This window comes from Diabrotica undecimpunctata, chromosome 4, assembly GCF_040954645.1.
Source record: "Diabrotica undecimpunctata isolate CICGRU chromosome 4, icDiaUnde3, whole genome shotgun sequence".
Taxonomy (NCBI): Eukaryota; Metazoa; Arthropoda; class Insecta; order Coleoptera; family Chrysomelidae; genus Diabrotica; species Diabrotica undecimpunctata.
In genome coordinates, this window is record NC_092806.1 from 9,405,552 (window position 1) to 9,426,458 (window position 20,907).

Below are 20,907 nucleotides of genomic sequence, written 5' to 3' on the forward strand. Positions count from 1 at the left end.
AGCTGTTTAAATTTGGTCCTGTACATTGTCGGATGTTTCTTAGCCACGATATTCTGAATAATATTCAATGCTTGTTACAATAAAAAAATGGATATTAGAGTACTTTGGACATATTATGATAAGTGTTGAGAGATATAGTTTAGTGGACGGCAAGGGAACCCGGGTAGATGAACTATTGCCTGGCTTCAAACCTAAGAACTACTCCTATTAGTAAACCCACCATCCTTCTTTGTGCTATTAATTATTTCTTGTGAGCGGCAGTATTTCCTCACCGTAGTTGATTAGTGTAAGAACAGACTGATCGAATATACGTTTTTGTCTTTAAATACGTTTTTAAGAGCTCCATATGCTGCCCATCCATTGTTGATACCTCATCTGTCTGGTTCTCCTTGCAAGGTATATGAATTTATCAACAGAAAAATGTTATCAATGATTATTAAAAGATAAAGTTATTTAAAAATATTTAATACCTAAAAATAAAAACAAATACAACAAACAATATTCCTAAGCATAAACTATTAAGAAAATAACTCACTGGCAAACCTGTCGTATATACAATTTTACAGTTTTTGTACTAGAACAAAAGAATTATGTACAGAAAGATAAAAAAACAACAAATATTAGTCCCAACCGTGATGGTCATGTACGTGCACGCTCACCCACACTTTTTCCCATATCGGTTTTGAAATTTTCTTCCAAGCAGGCACTTCTATCGTTTTCCAAACCGGAACCCATATCTGTTTCCATTCGTCCTTCCAGATTTCCTTTTTCTCCGTCACCCATTTTTGAACTTTCTCCGTTCTCCAAATCTGAACTTTTTCTTGTTTCCAAATCAGTTGCTTCTTGGGAACCCAAATTTGTTTCTTTTCGGTCCTCCAAATTTGTTCTTTCTTTGGGATCCATATTTGTTGTTTTTCTGTTCGCCAAATCTGTACTTTTTCTGTTCTCCATATTTGCTTTTTCTCAGTTTTCCAGATTTGTTTCCATTCGGACTTCCACTCCATCTTCTTTTGTGGCACCCAGATTTGTTTCTTTTCTGTTCTCCACACCTTCTTCCAGACAGGTTTCCAGATAAGTTTCTTTTTCCAAATGTCATGTGCTGTGTACTCACTACCGTGGTCGTCTTTGCCCAAATAGTGCTCTCCGTGAATTCCTTCTTTTACCCACTCTGGCGCATATGATTTCTTCCATTCGGGAACTTGAATTTCTTTCCAAGCAGGCACTTGAACTTCCTTCCACACTGGAATCCAAATCTGCTTCCAAGCTGGCACTTGAACCTCTTTCCAATCTGGCACTTGAACTTCTTTCCAATCAGGCACCTTTATTTCCTTCCAAGCCGGAACCTTCACTTCCTTCCAATCAGGAACTTGTATCTCCTTCCATGCTGGAACTTTAATTTCATTCCATATTGGCTTAGAAATCACTTTCCAATCAGGAACTTGTATTTCCTTCCAAATTGGTACCTGTACTTCTTTCCAGGCAGGTACTTGGGTCTTCTTCCACTCGGAAACCCACTTGAGCTTTTTCTCTTGCTTCCAAACTTTTACCCATTCGGTTTTCCATGTCAACTTTTTGCTCCAGTATCCTTTGGGCTGGCTAAAGGATCTCTTTGAGCGCGAAAGACTAACAGGATTACTGTTCAGAGGTACAATTAGGAAGCTTCCTACAATCACCTGGAATAAACAAGAAGTGGTTTTAGTTCAAAATAAGCAAACATTAAAAATATAGTTAAATAAAAAAGTACACAAAAATTTATTATAAGAACAAGATAGTTTTCTATAGCGTTTTAAAAAAGTAAACTGTTAAAAATTTTGGTATTATTTATGAACTATTTTTAGATTTTAAAATAAATATGTTTTTGACGTGATCAATAAAACAAACTAGTTTTTCTCCTCATTCTAAAATAGCTCCTTAAAATTATACAAATGAGAATCTATAAAAATGCTACGAACTTTGAGGGATTGGTAAATTGGATTTCAGAAGGGCATTGCTACTAGGGAAGCCAGATTTCACTCATCTGCAAAAAGTATCTATCCCTTTTTAATAATTAGGGAAGCGGGAGATCAAAAGTTTAGAAGTTCTTCTAGGCAACAGCGCCGTCTAGGAAAGAAATATGAAGTACCATATAATATGAAGAAGAATATAAGAAATATGAAGTAATAATACAAAAAATATTAATTACATATTACTTAATATAATATACATCCTCTTCGTAGACTTCAGACAAGTCTTTGACTGTAATTGGAAGAAATAAATTATTTATTGAAATGAAAAATCAAAATATACCAGCAAATCAGTAGAAGGAACAGTCAAGGCCAGCAAAATTAAAGGAACTATAGCCCTTTTCTCAACACAAATAGTTGCATATGCAAATGATTTAGTTCTTATGGGAAGAGACAAGGAAAGATTAAAAGAAGCAGTAACAATCCTGGCAAAATAAGCACGGAAAAGAGGTCTAGAAATTAACGAAGGAAAAATAAAATATCCACTTTGCTCTAGAAAAGAAGATAACAGGACGAGAGAAATCCAAATAGAAAACTACACTTTTGAAAGAGTCCAACAATTTAAAGATTTGGGAGTAATAGTGAATGCCCAAAACAAGAGAAGTAACGGAACCAATACTAGCAGGCAACAAAACATACTAGAGATATCATAGGCTCGTGAAGGACAAGATTTTATCCAGAAATACAAAACTGAAAATATACAGAGTTGCAATCAGACCAGCAGTTACGTACGCAGCTGAGAAAATGTGCCTCACGGAAAAATATGAAGAAAAATTCAGAATTTTCGAATGGAAAATACTCAGACAAATTATGGGCCCGATAAGAATGGATAACGGAGAAATAAGAAGAAGAATGAACCATGAACTAAGAGACATAATGAAGGGAGAAGGTATAGTCAGATTTATTAAAGCAAAGAGGCTGAGATGGCTGGGACACAGAGAGAGAAGGAAAAACCACCTACTGATCAAGAAAATCACCAGATGGAAACCAGCAACTGAAAGAACAAGGGGAAGACCCAGAGAGAGATGGGAGGATCAAGTCATGAGAGATATCAAAATTCTGGAAGTGATAAACTGGAGGGAATTATGCACATATCATATGAAATGAGTGGAAGAACATTGTAACGAAAGCCAAGTCATACAACAAACTTGGACAACATACAAGTGGAATGCGGGGTTATTCACCGCAATAAGCGAATCAGAGAGCTCTAAGTAAGAGCGGCAAACATTCCACCCGGAATGAAAAGCCCTGATGATGAATAATATAATTAATAAATAATATTAATATTTTTAAGGAACGATTTAATACAAAATAATGTCAAGTTGTATGTTAGTTTAGATTTAAAATTCTAGCTTCAGGAAAGAAATCTGAAATACCAACTGACATTTCAACCTATTATGAGTCTATCATGTTTTGTTCTTGAAACCATGCGTTTAATTAAAAATACTAACAATATTAATTACATATATTAATACTTATTAATTACATAGAATATTTATTATTAATAATAAATAATATTAATTCTACGAATATTTTTTTTTTTTTTGGCAAAATTAATTTTTTTATATTAACTCGAGATATACCGGATCCACTTATATATATTTTGTTTTATATAAAATATATATAAAACAAAATAAAATTAAGTGAAATTAAGTAAATTAAATTAATTAAAATCGAATCGAATAAAATAAAATAAATTAAATTAAAAACCATGGCTCTGTGCGTAGACGATAAGAAAGCTATGCTTTCATTCCCAGAATTACAACATATATCACTTTTTGATTTTTTTAAACAATTTTAATAAAATATAATGATAATTAAAATGAAGTAATTAAATATAAATATAAAATAATAAAAAAAATCTAAATGATGAATAAATTCTATATTTTATATTTAACAAACTTTGAAAATTACTAAAATCATTAAGCAAAATTTTCAAAGGAAAAAGAACTTAAATGTGTGGTATTATTATAAAAAAAATATTAACAATTCAGTAATAAGCAGATATGAAATTTCATTAATCGACATCTCCTTTGTTATTGGTCCGATTGGAGCGTGTCTTCATTATTAATGAAAGTTTAGTGACATACGAGATGTCATAGGGCACTGTGGATAAAAATACTCGTAGTTTAACTAAAAGACAAATTTTAATTTATTGACTTAAAGAAGGCCTCTGGATGAATACAAAATAAATAACTGAACGAATTCTAATATGCGACATAGCAAATGAAAGGGGAGGAAATAACGAATATATTGGGTAAGAAAAAACAAATAAGGCGACTAAAGCATACTACACAGTATCTTCATTAATAATGAACGTATAGCGACATACGAGATATCATAGGGTACAATGAATACAAATAGATTTACTACTAAAAGGGCACTACACATCATCTTCGTTATTAATGAACGTATAACGACATATGGCATATTGCATGACACTATGGATGATAATAGTCTTTGCAATTTGCTTTATATATAAAGCATAAGGTAAATATAAGGTAAATTTGCTTTATTGACCTGAAAAAGGCCTCTGACTGATAACAAAATAAACAACTAGCCTAATACCAGCATATACTACTACAACTAGCCTAATACTTGCAGACGACATCGTTCTGATTGCTAATCATCCTGCAGAACTACAAGAATTTATAAGCGACCTAAATGCAGCTAGCAGTGAAGTTGGTCTAAAAATTAACTTGACAAAAACAAAAACTATGTACAGTTAGCTAGTGGATGTTCAAGATGTAATAATAGCCAATCGAAGATGCCAATCCACCTGAAGAAAAAAACATTCGATTAGTGTATACTACCAATCATGATATACGGCTGCGAAACTTGGACACTAAAGAAGGAGATAATATCGAAACTTAAAGTCACTCAAAGGCCAATGGAGCAATGCATGCTAGGTATAACAAAGAGAGATCGAAAAAGAATAGAATGGATCAGACAGAAGATTACTTATGTTTAGTTTTTCACAATATTGAAATGAATGAAAAAGGTTCCTTGATAATACGGCCTTTCTATCGACATCCCAGATATTCCAGTTAAAAAATAGCACCAAGTAATTTTTCGATTTTTTAAGTGATTTTTCGGTTTTGTTTCATGGGCTAATAAATTATAAACAGCTTATAAATATTATATATATATATATATATATATATATATATATATATATATATATATATATATATATATATATATATAATTCAGTATTTTGGTGGTTACATAAAGTTTTGAATTACATCAACCTATAAAGAGTGATGAAAGTTTCTTCTAATGATTTATGTTCATTATTCATATCATTTAAAGAAAACAGTCAATCGTTGACACCTACAACTTTTGTTAGCAACAAAGAGATTCCAACATATTTCACAATGAAGACATATATTTTTATGATTAATTACTTTCTTTTATGTATCTTTTTATGATTAGTTTTGACCATACAAACTGTGAATAATTATGCGATGATGGTTTACCGACAGGAGCTCAAATAATAATTTCTTTCCTGCAATTTTAACTTTCCCAATATCATCATCTTGAACATATCGGCACACATTATGAAAAGTGTATGCTGTTAATAAACAAAAGATATTTATTTTTCGAATGACAGTGCATACAGAATGCTTTGAAAGTTTTAAAGGCTATTAATGAACCTTGAAGTGATTCAGAGATGTTTCGCATTGCGAAATACTATAAAGAGCCATTAAACATGAAACGTATATAAAATGCAAATAAAGTCACAATAATACTGCATATTTGGCTTGTTTATTTGATTTTCTCTTTAGTAATAAAAATGCAAACAATTTCAGTCAATAAACTCATTATTTGATGGTCGGCATTTAAGACAATGCCATCAATATTACTTAGCGAGCAATGTGTCGTAATTTAGTTTCTGCAAATATATCGTCGGTATACTGCGAAAACCAGGTAAATGACAAATTTTAAAATATTGAGTTAAGTATACCAAAATTCTCAGCTTTTTCCGCTCTACATACAGGTAAAACCCAATAAATGATACGACTTACCATTCAGCAGATAGTTTGTGTAATATACAAATAAGTTACACCTAATCAACTTTTTATTTTCAAATAAAACAATATATCGCTACTTACTTCCATAAAATTAAAGTTCTGTTGCATGTAAAACAAAGTAAGCCCACATATATTATTATGCCGGACAACAATATGTTTCTACTACTGCAAACCATATTCAGTAAAAAGGTGATAAGTGTCTTTAATACATTTTACGTGTATGATTTATTAAAATTTCTCTTTCATATCGACTAGTAAAAACCCTTAAGTACACTTACTTCATTTTACCTGAAAACGGGTTGAGTTAAAATTTAGAAATGGTTACTAAGCTAAACCCATAAATGATCTTCATAACACATACACAGATAGAATAACTAAAGACAGCAGTTCAATTCTTGATGATTCTGAGAACAATATAGTCTCAATGATGGAATCCATTTTTGATAGTGACTTTTCAGATGTAGACCCCACATATCAGCCAAGTGAAGAGGGATCGCTCTCTCTAGGAAGTCTATATGATTTACACACTTTGATAGCCTAAATGATGAGAAAAAAGATACTGAAATAGGTGCACCCACGAACAATTTAGTGTCAACTGAAATAGCTAGTTGGATATTAAATCTACTTTTTGACAAAGTATGGAAAGACGTATGTTCACTAAAACGTTGGGGAAAATCTAACCCCAAAGATTGGGTAATAAATGTTGCAAAAAGGAGGCATGCTGAGGGTTTGCCTTATAAGATAAAAAAAAGACCATAGACCAGCAATGCCAAAACCAGTTAATTGTTCAGAGTGCTTTTACAAATGTGCCAGTTATTTCAGCGAAGATTACAAACAAAGACTATGTCGTGATTATTGAAAGTTAGAATATATAGGCCAGAAACATTTTCTTATTGCCCAAAGAGAGTCGTTGCAGTTCGTTGAAGTTTAAAAAACCACGTGCATTTTCCAAAAAGTGTTACTTTTCTTTGAATGGTCAAGACATACAGGTATGTGAGAAATTTCTTTGTAAGACACTTTGTATATCAGCGTCGTTAATACAAGATGTTGTAAGAAAAACTGATATTCTAGGCTGTTATGCAGATACGGATAAAAAAGGCAAGCATACACCGCCAAATAAAACAAGCAATAAAACCCAAAAAATAGTGAAGGCTCATATTGAGTCTTTTCCAACCATGGGCCCACATTATATTCGCCAAAGTTCAAAGCGTGAATATTTGGACAAAAATTTAAGTATAAGAAAAATGTACCAACTTTTTATAAATGACTATGAGCAGAAGAAACTGGAAGGTGTTAGCGAAATTACATATCGAAGAATATTTTCTAACGACTATAATTTAAGCTTTTTTGTTGCTAAAAAAGATCAATGTTTAGTTTGTAATAAATATGATAGGGCTAATCCAACTGACAAATCGGATTTAGAAGACAGTTACAGAGAACATCAGAAAAGAAAAGAAGTATGTAATCTTAAAAAACAAAATGATAAGAAAAGATCTAATGAACAACGGGATTTTGTTTCAGTTACTTTCGATCTACGTAGTGTGTATACGTAGCCGCATTACCAAATGCAGCTTACTGTTTTGACTGATCAGAAATTAACGGTAGACAAGGAAGTTCTGAAATAAAAAGCATTATACTCCACTACTTATCAAAATGTGTTCCAGAATATGTAAGTGAAATAAGTTTATTTTCTGATACCTGCAGAGGACAGAATCCGTTTAAATATTATTGAACACAAATTTTTAGAGTCTGGACATTCCTATACGGAAGTTGACTCTATGCAGAGTAGTAACGAAACTGCTAAAAAACACAGATCTATCTATGGGATGCCAGATTACTTGTCTGTTTTTCAAAATGCAAGAGGAAATAAAAATATCAAGGTTGATGATAAAAAAGTATGTATAGAACCATACAAATGTAAAGAATTTAAATACTACGACTTTTATGATTTAAAAAATTTGTCATACACTTTAATTAAAAAACGGACAAAAGACCAAAACGGCGAAAAAATAATGTGGTTGAAGATAAAAAGAATGAGATTCGTGAAAGGAGAGACAAACAGAATCTATTTTAATTATGACATGTCAACAAGCTTCAATTATTTCCTTACTGATACTGCACGACAGTCAACAAGAAAAAAACACGCCAAGTTATCAACTAATTCAAGCAATCTTGAAGAACTTAAGCGACTTTATGATGCACATTTGCCAATTAGCATAGCAAAAAAGAGAGATTTGGTACAGCTATGTGATAAGGGAGTGATACCGGAGGAATATCAGGGGTGGTATCGTAATTTGAAAATGGGAAATGATGTAACAGACATCTTGCCAGAGCCTGCTTTCAGTGACGAATCGGACGAGGAAGCCTCATAATAATAATATTGTTATTATTATATTCGAAATAAATTTGATTTTTTCTATAAAACTGCCTGTCATTCATATAAACAATAACTATAACTACACACAGCTGTTAATAAAATTTTCAGGGAAAACCAAAAATGACATAAATATCGACTAATACCTTAAAACATTGCTATTACCTAGTAAAAGCCTCATATCTCGATCAAAAAACTGGACAATATTATACTTGGTTTATTATATTTGTGTTAAATATGTTATTTGAAGAGTAATTGATTTATTTAGATTTACAGGTAAAACCAGGTAAGTGATAGCATTTCCAACTTAAATTTAGGATTACTCAGATAGGTGTCTCAACTTTTTCAAACTAATGATAGAATGTCATTTCAGATATATGCATCTTTCACTAGAATACCTAACATCAAAAACAAACTGACTGCTTAATTCACAATATAAAACTAAACTTTAAAAACGTTTTTTCTCGATTTCGGTATTCCGACATTTACCTGGGTTTCACAGTATACCGACGATATGTTATTACAAAATGAATACAGCTTGTTATTATTTTCTTGTTCTTCTTTTTATGTAAACATAGCTCTGTCTTTTTTTTGTTGAAAAATGTTTTGTTGATCTTGTTAATTGGAAAATCGTTTGGTAATGCTTGATTTCACCTATTTATCTCGTCCTGAAACGGCTCCTAGTGCTAATAATCTAATAAATACGAAAAGTTTTATTACTTCAATAAAACAATAACTTAGCATTCACGTAACAATTTCGATATACATATTTCGTCTACGTATATGGCACCACCTCGACACTTTTATAGATACGATCAATAAAATCAAATGTAGCTACATATTAACGAGCCGTAGGAAGTGTGTACCTGCTCTCTTTTATCAAATAGCAGTTATGTCACGTGAATGCGGATGTTTAGAGCCCAGCCCTAAATCGAAGAAAGTAAACTAGACCATCAAATGACTAATGTTAATGGATAGTATGTTAATCAAATAGCTCGCAAATAGCATCGTAAAAAATTGCATAATTTATTATATGTCTCAATTTTTTTTCTAATTTGTTGTGATTTCTAATATATAATGATCACGTTTTGATTACTATATACTATTTATAAAATATATAAATATAAAATTAAACGTATAATAAAAATTTAAATGGCAGAAATTTATCATTTACTGATTTACTGAAACACTATATCGATCTATTAAAAAATATGGGTGGAGTTTACCAAAATTACAAGCTGAATATAGCCGCAAATGTCAATAATGAAATAAAATATTTCGGTTTGGCAGTGTTGGGATGTTTTTATAATGCATATATTGTATGCTTCAAATATAAAGAGTGAAAGCTTTTAAAAAGTACATTTTGAATATACTATTTTATAAATTCTGCAATTTTTAATTTATATGAAACAATAACGAATAAATATTTGTCTCTTTCCCCTAATCTAAAACGTATGTCTTTACTATTATTTTTCATTCTTTTCATGTCGTTGCTTTATTTTTCCAATTTGGAATTTTAAGTTTTTCTATATCCGTTTTAACCTCCTTCTACCTAGTTTTCGACCCACCTTTCCTCTTTTTTCCCCCTATTCCTCTTGTTAGTATTATTTTAGCTGATCTCGTCTTTGGGTATGTTTCAACCGTATCAGCATTTGTGATTTTCTCCATACATCTTCTCTAGTTCTATATTTCGTCTTTTTATCCGCTTTCGATTCCATAGCTTTCATCCACATATTTTCCTAAGAACTTTCTCTCCTACACTTATAATATGACTTGTTCGGATTTGTTTATCATCCATGCTTTACTGGCATATAATACTATAAGTCTTATCACTGTCTTATATATTCTTATCAGAGCCCTTCTAGATATGCTTTTATTTCTTAATAACTTGTTAAGAGCAAAGATACAACGATTTCCAGCCATTATTCTCTATTGAATGTCTTCCTTCATATTTGGTCTCCTGGTTAATGTTGCTCCTACGAACTGGAATTTTTCTACTTCTTCAAATTTATATATTTTTCCATCTGTGATTATTATCATTTATTGTCCTTGTATATATTGTCATTCTGTATATTCCGTATATGTGGTCTTTTCTTCGTTTATCTATACATTTGTCTTTCTCGCCGTCACTTCTAGTATTTTTAACATTTCTTTTAATTCTTGTTTACATCTGATTATCAGTACTATGTCATCAGCGGATACTAGGCATTGGTATTTTTGTTGATATACAAGTCCTGTCCTGTTGATTCCGACTTTTTTGACGACAATTTTAAGAAGGACACTGAATAACAGTAATAAAAGTGGGTACTCTTGTCGCACTCCCTCACTGACTTAACTTCATCTGTTTTTTCCATTTATTTTAACCCTCTTCTTCGTTTTTCTGAGTGTCATTCTTACTAATTTTTCACTAAGGAAAACGGTTAGCTGCGACTAACTTATTTGTTATTTTATGCTTATATTTTGTTTACATTGTCGGTTTATTATCGACAATTTAAGAATTTTGTAAGACGGAAACATGCCTCTACTTGTATTGAAAGTTTCTTCTGTAATTATATTCTTTGTTTGCAATTTTTAAATAAAAAATACTTTCTCCGGTTAAACTTATGAAATTATTTCAAAAACTACTTGCACAGCATATATATCGAATATTAGATTAATGAAATAGTTTCTTAGTATTTTGTAATCGACTTGAGCATTGAAATATAATGAAATATGTTAAAAAATAATCAGCCGGCAGATTGAAATAAGGCAAACAAATTCGTGGATGGAATTCCTAAATACAAAATTTATTCTAACTCTACACTCGAATATTATATAAAACCGTTTAGAATGTCAATCTATTAGCATATATTTTTCTAAAATGAATTATAGTTAAGTTTTTAATTATTAAAAAGAGAATTCAATAAAGTTTCTAGGAACAACTTAAGACTACTATTAAATCATTTGACGAATAAAAAGTTTATGTTAAATATTGCAAAATAGGTTTGCAAAAAATACAATATTAAGCTAATAAACATTTAAAATTACTCAGACGAATCAACATGTAGAAAGTTAAATTTTTTTGTTGAAATATTGGTATTTTTACACGAACTAAAAAAAAACAATTCACCGGTGCTTTGTTTTTAACAATTAAGAAATTTAAAAAGCACCATTTGAACGACTAAGCTTCAGTGTGACAACTACAGAGGTATAGATAACCCTGTTAACAACTGCTTACAAACCACTAGCAAATATTCTCTACGAAAGGCTACAAATTTATACAGTTGGCATAGTTGGAAAATGCCAGGCCGGAGTTACTCCAGAAAAATCAACAATTGACCAGATTCATTCAATAAGACAGATCCTCGAGAAAACATTAGAATTTAACATTGAAACCCATCACCTATTCGTCGATTTCAAGGCCGCATACGACAGTGTCAAGAGAACAGTATTATACCAATCAATGCATGAGTTTGGTATACCAGAAAGACTTATCTGATTAACGAGAATGACAATGTCTAACTTAAAAGCCAGGGTTAGGTAACAGGGAGAAAATTCTCGATCCGATGAGATAAAGGATGTATTCAGAAAAGGGGATGCCCTGGATGCCTTGAAAAAGGCTGTCCGAGACAGACGAATTAGAGACGGCGGTACTATTTACAACAGATCAATACAAATTTTAGCATACGTTAATGGCATTGACATAACAGGGCGTAGCAAGCGAGATGTTGAGCAATATTTCCTAGAATTGGAAACGGCTGCGAAACAGGTCTCGGTCTAGTCATCAACGAAGACAAAACCAAGTAGTACATGTTAGTTACCAAGGATCCTATAGCAAATAAGGAACGGGAAACAGTATTTGGAAGTAATATCTTTGAACGTGTTGGCAGGATCAAATAACTTAGCTCGCTAGTGAATACCACCAGCAAAACAAGCGAAGAAATTAGAAGAACGAATAAACCTTACAAATAAAGCATCCTATGGACTTAAACAAAAGTTCTACTCAAGAAATGTATGTATGTAGTTTTCTGTTCTTAACTATCAGCTTCCAATCTCCGATTCCCATCTCCCTGACATCTTCCATAACTACATCTCTCCATTTCTTTCTTGGTCTTCCTCTCTTTTTTTTGCTCTCAGGTACTCTCCAAGCAATATTCTTGACTAGTCTACTACCTTGCATTCTTTCTAGATAACCGAGCCGTTCTAGTCTACGTTTTTTCACCACTTGTTATTGTAGGGTTAGCATACAAATGGTACACTTCTGCATTAGTTCGTCTTCTCATATAAAATAGTTTCGGACCTATTTATCCCACTAACCCTTACAATTTTTTCTAGAACTATATTAAATAGCAATGTAGACAACGGGTCTCCTTGGCGAACACCTTTTTTCACTTCGAATTCTTCTGAGACTGTACCGTTGCATCTCACAGCACAAATGGTTTGTCTAATTGTCATTTTTACCAATCTTATTATTTTTTCTGGCACTTGGAATTCTTTTAGCGTTTTTATTAATTTGTTTCTGTCTATTGTATCGTAGGCGGCTTTGTCTTCTTCTTAATGTGCCTTGTCCGTTCCGAACGTTGGCAATCAACATGGCTATTCTGACTTTGTTTACGGCAGATCTGAATAGTTCAGCAGATGACAATCCGAACCATTGCCGCAAGTTTTGGAGCCACGAGTGTCTTCTCCTCCCTGGACCCCTACTACTGTCTATTTTCCCTTGAACGATCAGTTGTAGTACTCTATATTTATTATGCCTCATAACGTGACCCAAGTATTCCAACTTTCTTTTCTTTATACTTATTCCTACCTCTCTCTCTTTACCTATCCGGCGTAGTACCTCTTCGTTGGTCACGTGCTCAGTCCAGGATATACGTAATATACGTCGGTAAGCCCACATTTCGAAGGCCTCTACTTTTTTCATCAATGTTGCGGTCATTGTCCACACCTCCATTCCATATAACAAAACCGAGAATACATAACATTTCAGAAGTCGAATTTTGAGAGGTAGGGTGAGGCTTTTAGAGATGAAAATTTGCTTCATGCTAGTGAACGATGCTCTTGCCTTTTCTACTCTTATACGTATTTCCTTCGCTTGATCCCAACTTGAGTTAACTGTTGTTTCCAAGTAGATGTACGAATCCACGTGTTCAATTCTTTCATTGTCTAATATCAGTTGCTGTGGTGGTTGTTGGGTTTTGCTTACTAACATCCATTTGGTTTTTGTGATATTTAGTTTGAGTCCTTTGCGGCTTTGTAATAAATGAAAAGTACTTGTGCTGAAATGTTGTATTCATAGCAATTGATCGGGATTTGTTGTAGCATAAAAATTTGATCGGTTGTTGATCTTCCTTTCCGAAATCCTCCCTGGTATTCTCCTAGATTATTCTCTATATATATTTCTAATCGTTTTTTAATTAGTATGGCGAGTACTTTATACATTACCTCTAATAAGGATATTCCTCTATAGTTTTCGCATTCAGTTCTCTCTCCCTTTTTGTGTATAGGAATTATAATCAACTTTCTCCATTCTTGAGGCATTTCTTCGGCATCCCATACTTCTAGTATTAGCGCACTAAGTTGGTTTATTAAGGCCTGTCCTCTATATTTTATGTTCTCTGCTCAAGTAATATCCAAAGAAAAACTAAAATTGTTATATACAAAACACTGCTGAGGTAGGTCCTCACATATGGGGCGGAAACATGGACTTTATAGCAGAAGAAGATAATACTTACGAATATTCGAGCGTAAGATACTCCGCAAAATATTTGAAGCTATAAATGATCAAGGGCAGTGGCGCAACAGATTTAATTTTGAATTATACCAACCCTTTAGCGGACCAGATGTCGTAACGTTCATTAAAATACAGCGACTTATATGGGCCAGACACATAATACGAATGCCTGACAATATGATTGCTAAAAAGCTAACGGCAGGAATACCTAGAGGAAGAAAAGGCAGAGGCCAACCGTTAAATGGAGTTGAGGGCGGCTTAGGGATACTAGAGATCAGAAGATGGCAGAGAAACCGAACAGAATGGTGACGAATCTTTGAGCAGATCTGGATCCACCGAGGATTGTGGCGTCAAAGATGATGATGATGATTTGGACGATTAAAAGTTTCGACAAAAAAAATCAAAACGATTTCTTTAAAAAACTAGCCATGATGCGCCAAAAATGAAGGGTTTAAAAGCGAAGTGATTTGCTCCCTTCCAATTTTACTATTTCAAAAACAAAATTCATAACAAATTGATAAAATACAGTATCTCCAGTTTCTAATCAACGAAAACTGATTTTTTTATAATTTGGTACATCGCTTCATAAATTATAAAAAAGTAATTAGTTAATTTAAGAATTGTTTATTTATTTAACCCAGTAATTTTTTTAAACAATTTAAAATAAATATTTATTTACATTTTAATTTTATTTTATTATTAGTAGTAGAAAACGTTATGAAATAATAGGTAACTGAAACATTCATGTATTATAGGTATAAATAATATCTTTTAACAATAAATTTAAAAAAAAAATTAATTTTTATTAATAATAATCTGTATACATTATTAACATATTAAAATGTATATACCTAATTTTACTATTTTTATTTATAATTAGCTATGCAAAGTTTATAAAAATAAGTTTGTTTAAAATATATTTGTAATGTTTTTGAGTCAAGAAAAGTAATTGTAAACATGGTGAGCATAATTTTTTTGAAAACGTATTTTAAAATATAATATTTATAACTATAATACATAAATGTTTAAGAAACATTTTTTAGCCTTTTTAACTAATATTAATAAGAGAAAAGTAAAATTTTCGTTGATTTTTTTTTAATAGCCGTATTGCCAGAATTCAGTAAGAGCCTAAGAAGGCTCATAATTGAATTTTGACAAGCAACGGTGTGGGAAATCTTTTCTGGACATCTACGTTACGGAACAAGACACCCTGCCATCTTTAGGCCGAGTAGGATACTAGGCTAGAAGACCCCAGGGTAGTGCCGGATTAACCGTATTCCGTGTTTTCGTTGATTAGAACCGGAGATATTGCGACTTTTATAAATTTAAAATTAGGAATTCAGTTTTTGAAACAGTAAACTGGAGAAGGTTAAGTTGGCTAATAATATTAGCCCTTCTCTTCAATTGAGTGCTTTCACAATTTAAGTAAACCCAATAGTCTACGTATAATAGCGTTGTAGATAAAAGCTTCTTGGGATAAACAATTTTAATTTTACAATGACTATAAAGTGAAACTTCTTGAAATTTTTATAACTGAATATTCGGTATATTGTCCCCATTTTTACCCAAAATTACAGTTTTTTTAGCATTTTTAAAAAAAGTTATTATTGATTTTCAAACAATCTACTTTAATACATATAATTTACCGGTCTAAGAGTATTTAAAATCATTTTTTATATATTGATAAGTAAAAATGACGTTAGTTATTTTGCATATTTCGTTTATTATATATTTTATCCCCAAATATAACAAATGCAGGTGTTAGATACCTGTATCAAACAGTGTCTTGAGAAAATCGTTACTTCTCTGCTCTGAAATGGTGTGGTTATTCAATTAAAAAATTGACAGAAAAAATAGGAAAGGAGTTTAATAAAAACGATAAATTAGGAAAAATAACCTAAAGCAATAGAAAAAACTCAAATAACGAAAATTTTGGAAAACTAATAATAAAAAGGTAAGAGGAACAGCTAAACATGATATAAACATTTTAAATAAAATTAAATGTAAGGAACAGGAATATAATAACAGGAACGGGAAAACCGAAAAAATAAAATAAAAAATCTCGAAATCACATTTTTCAAAAATTTGGGACGTTGTTCTCAAAAATCTACTACACCAATCTCAGTAAACCAAATAAAAAGTTAAAAAAAACACTCCATCTTTTTAGTAGGGGGGTAACTTCACCCACAAAACAGACGTTTTTTTGAACTTTATATAAAATCGTCTATAACTTACGAAAAAATTGAATAAAATGTCAGCACATGACGAAATAAAAAAAAAATATGGAGTATCAAATTTCCACTGTCATTGATCTGTCTACTTGTCCTCTTTTTTTCCGCATTTTCGATTTAATTACTTCTAACAATTTTTCTGGGTTTTCCATTTCTCTAATCTAAGATATTTATTTTTGCGCATTAGGATTTATTTAGATAATCTTTTCTCAGTCGTTATTTTTAGATAGCTATATCATTTCAGTTGTTTATTTATTAATATATGGTTTAATCACATAATCTTGACGTATCCACTCATCTTCTAATCCTTTATTTATTTTAAAATCTTAAGAAAGCTTCACATTTTAATGAGATATAAAAGCTGTCTTTATATATACATACTCTGAATTTCTTTTATTAGTGTAATGCTTATGTTGGCATTTTTTGATTAAAAGACGTCTATCCATTTTTTTGTTTAAATATTTTTGGGCCAAAATTCGATGACTACAATCTCTCTCAAATCTAAATCTCTCAAATCAAAATTACATTTTTTTTTAAACTCCTGTTTAATGAACTAGCTATTAGAAAATTTAATGCCAAAAGATTTCCTCTAAATTAATAGCTGTACTTTCTTATTACAGATACAAAAGAAAATTAAAGTAAAAGCATTAATTCTGGAATACATATAATATTTATATAAAAAAAAATAGAACATTACAGAGGACAGAGGTCATATTCAGAGAAAGGCAGAGGTCATATTCGGAAATAGGACGCCTTGGAAGATGAAATGCGATGAAACACAGAAAGCAATTCTACAATGTAAAATTCAACAAGTAATACAACCATTACAATTGGATTCTAAACGAAACACACGTCTTAGTTTAAAAAAATAACGGAGAATACTGGGAAAGTTTTTTCTTGTCGGTCAGACACTGTGACTCCGAGCTCGCCAGTACATCATGCGGGAGAGACTGAACGGGAGCTCCAATAGCAAATGGGAAACGCTCTATGAGTATATAGAACCATCGGACAGATCAACTAAGGCGAATCAACTAGAAAAATAACAAAAGGGTCCCATCTAAGTCATTAACTCTTGATTGAACGTGATATACACTAACACACAAACTGAGTATTGCTTAAACGATACCTCAGAAAACTAGCTAACTCTGGGTTATTATAGCTTTGGCACGATATTGGCTTCTTGACATACTTTCGTCCCGACAGTGAAAAAAAAAGAGATGATCCTGAGGAGGACTGAGAAATAACTCTTTTTATTAAAAAAAGGTTCTAAAACTGTTTTCTTGTGTCATGTCTGAGATAAATACTATATTTATTATGTTACAATAAAAGAAACAGACATGAAACAGACAAAAGCCTAGGAAGCAGCATTTTTCCAAGAAAAATGTGTAGCAAATCAATGAGTTGAATGTAGCAGGCTTTGGTTGCCTGTACTAAAAGAAGAAGTCAGTAACAAGAATAGCGAATTATTAGGAAGTCCTCGATATATCATCGATAATTTATACACAATACATATGCAACACACAATACACAACCTTAAAATCTACGTGAACATACATAACATAAACATATAATACAAAAAATCACAACTTAACAACTTTGGAAATCAATTCAGAAAAGTATTTTAATATCCCTCTTTAAAGAAGAAATAGACATAAATGACTCAAGAAACTATAGGGACCTTAACTTACTAATCACAACACTAAAAGCAAAACACAACAGGGCTTTAGATGTACTGAAGCCATCTTTATAGACAGAAACTTAAAAAAAATATATTTGAAATAAAATAGTGTTCCCAATGTTAGGACCATACCAAACGGACAAAACAGAAACTGCTTGTTTCGCGAACAAAATGGAAATAAATCCAATACATTTCTGTGAAATTTTTGTCTAATTGTGGCTGTTCTCGAGTACGAAGATGTTTGCAAGTCCTATCTCGAGTCAGTAAATATCAAAGAGTTTGATGACAATGCATTTGCGTTGACAATACATTTTACAAGTTGTCAGCACAATGTGGACGATGCAGTGTAAAACTGCAGGTCCATATGAGTGCACGTTCTTAGGAAATCTCTAAAGCTTGACCGAATCTCACCACTTATTCCAATATCATCTTCACATCAGCAACAATTCATCTGTGGTACAAGTATATACGTTTACGTAAAAAGATTACACTTTCTTTTGGCTATACTAATTTTGTTGACAGCAGCTCGGAAAATGGATGCAGAGAATCTGTTAAACCATTCCCTCAGGTTTTTAAGCCGTGACGTTCTTTTTCGACCTGGCCCACTTCATCCATCTACCTTGCCTTGTATTATTAAATAAAGTACATTATATCTCTCTGGGTGACTCGTAACAAGACAAAAATATTCCAATTTGCTATTTTAACTGATATGACTACTTCCGGTACCTTTCCCATATGCAACTTATTCGCAGGACTCCCCGATACAACCAGATTTTAAAGGCTTTAAGTTTCCTTGGTACGGTATCTGTTAAAGTCCAGCCTTCGACACCATATAGAGAATACACAACATCTTAATAATCTAATTTTCAGTCTCATTTGATTGTATTGCCGTTTTACTGAAAACCATTACTTTTGTCCATATGGTGTTTAGCTTTAGTCCACAACAATTTGCAATTAACACTGTGTCATCTGCGTACCTCAAATAATTCATATTGATGCCAATAATTTTGATACCGCAATAAACACTATCCAATGCTTCAGTGAAACCGAACTCCAAATAGATGTTAAATATTAGTAGCTACAAAATGCAACCCTGTCTTACTCCTCTTCGTATTTTATGCTTTCAGAGCCATGCTGGCCAATTCGGATATTTGCATGTTAATGCCAGTAAGGAGTTTTAATGATACTTAGGTCTTTATCATTAATACCTACCTGCTGAAGAATGGCTATCATTTCAGTATATTTTATTCGATCAAACGCCTTCTCAAAGTCAATAAAACACATATAAACGGGATAGCCTATATCTCTGCATCTCTGTATCATAATCTGTGCTTCTTGGATTCCAAGGTTACTAAGAAACCCAAACTGCGTGTCACTAACTTGTTCTTATAGTTTTTGAGACATCCTTGAGTGCAAAATTTAAAGAAATATTTTTAAAACATCTTTTCACATTTTTTTTTTCAGGTATCGCCACAAAAGTCGACAGCAGCCAATCCGTCGGAATATAGCCAGCTTTATAAATTTTATTTAAATTTTATTTTATTTAAACTCCAGAAACTTGGATGCACTTGAAAACTGCACCATAACACTGAATACTAAGTCCATTGAAAGAGTGAGTAAATTTAAATATCTGGGATCGTGGCTTTTTGAAGACTGGGCAACGGACAGGGAAGTAAAATGTCGCATTGAGCAAGCTCGACAAGCTTTCGTAAAATTCAAGAAGGTACTGACTTATTCAGAGTTCGATCTTCAACTGAGACTAAGGTTTACTAAGTACTACGTGTGGTCAGTGCTGCTATATGGCGTAGAGGGCTGGACACTCAAAAAGAGGGATATAAACAGATTAGAAGCGTTCGAAATGTGGCTCTATGACCATATCCTAAAAATACCATGGACAGCGAAAATCACAAATATAGATGTCCTTAAAAGAATAAACCAAGAACGCCAACCTTTCGAAACCATCAAGAAAAGGAAAACGGCGTATCTAGGTTACATCATGCGAAATGAAAAATACCAGTTCCTTCAACTTATAATCGAGGGTAAAATTGAAGGCAAGAGAGGAATGGGACGCAAGAAAATGTCCTGGCTCCAAAACATAAGGCAATGGACAGGGATTAACGACATACAATCTCTGATACATACTGCAAGAAATAGAGAATTAATGGAAAATGTGATCGCTAACATCCATTAGTGGATAGATAGTGGATAGATAGAGAGTCATCAAAAGATGTCACTACTTCTGTCACTACTTCTTTATTTCAAGATCAAGCCTTTCATCATTAAAAGTTAAGTTTTCATTTAAATCTTGAACGAATCTCACCTCTTATTCCAATATCATCTTCACATTTGTAATTAAAAATTGATCTGTGAAATAAGTATCAAAGTTTACGTAACAATGTTTACACATTTTTCTAAATTATGTTTACACAGCTTGTTTACACAGCCAACCACTGCGATTTTCCTCTTTTACTTTGTTTACAATTTCTTTTCGCAACATTGCAATACATCTTCTCTATTCATCTATTCTCCTATTCTCCTTCAACGTGCTGACGCTGAGATGTTTGGATGTTAACCGTCCTCTTTACGTCTGTTTTATAGACTACAATAAAGCGTTTGATAAAGTAAAACATGACCGACTCATGGAAATTCTAAAAAATAAAAACCTAAATGAAAGAGATTTAAGGCTAATAACAAACCTTTATTACAATCAGCGAGCAATAGTACGAATTGAAAAAGAGACATCTGAACAAATGGAAATAAAGAGAGGAGTCAGGCAAGGCTGCATACTATCACCTTTATTATTTAACGCTTATTCTGAAGAGGTAATTCAAGAAACTCTGGAAGATGAAACAGTCGGCATAAAAGTAAATGGAG

The 20,907-nt window shown here is 32.2% G+C and overlaps 1 protein-coding gene across 1 annotated transcript in view; it reads right to left on the minus strand.

Annotated features, from left to right (window-relative positions):
* Positions 1-449: 449 nt before the first annotated feature.
* Positions 450-20,907, minus strand: part of LOC140439129 (uncharacterized) — a 36,280-nt gene continuing 15,822 nt past the window's right edge. Inside the window, exon 2 of the mRNA XM_072528834.1 lies at positions 450-1,673. Within this exon, the coding sequence (XP_072384935.1) occupies positions 621-1,673 (1,053 nt within the window). The 3' untranslated portion in view covers positions 450-620. The remainder of the gene's footprint in view (positions 1,674-20,907) is intronic.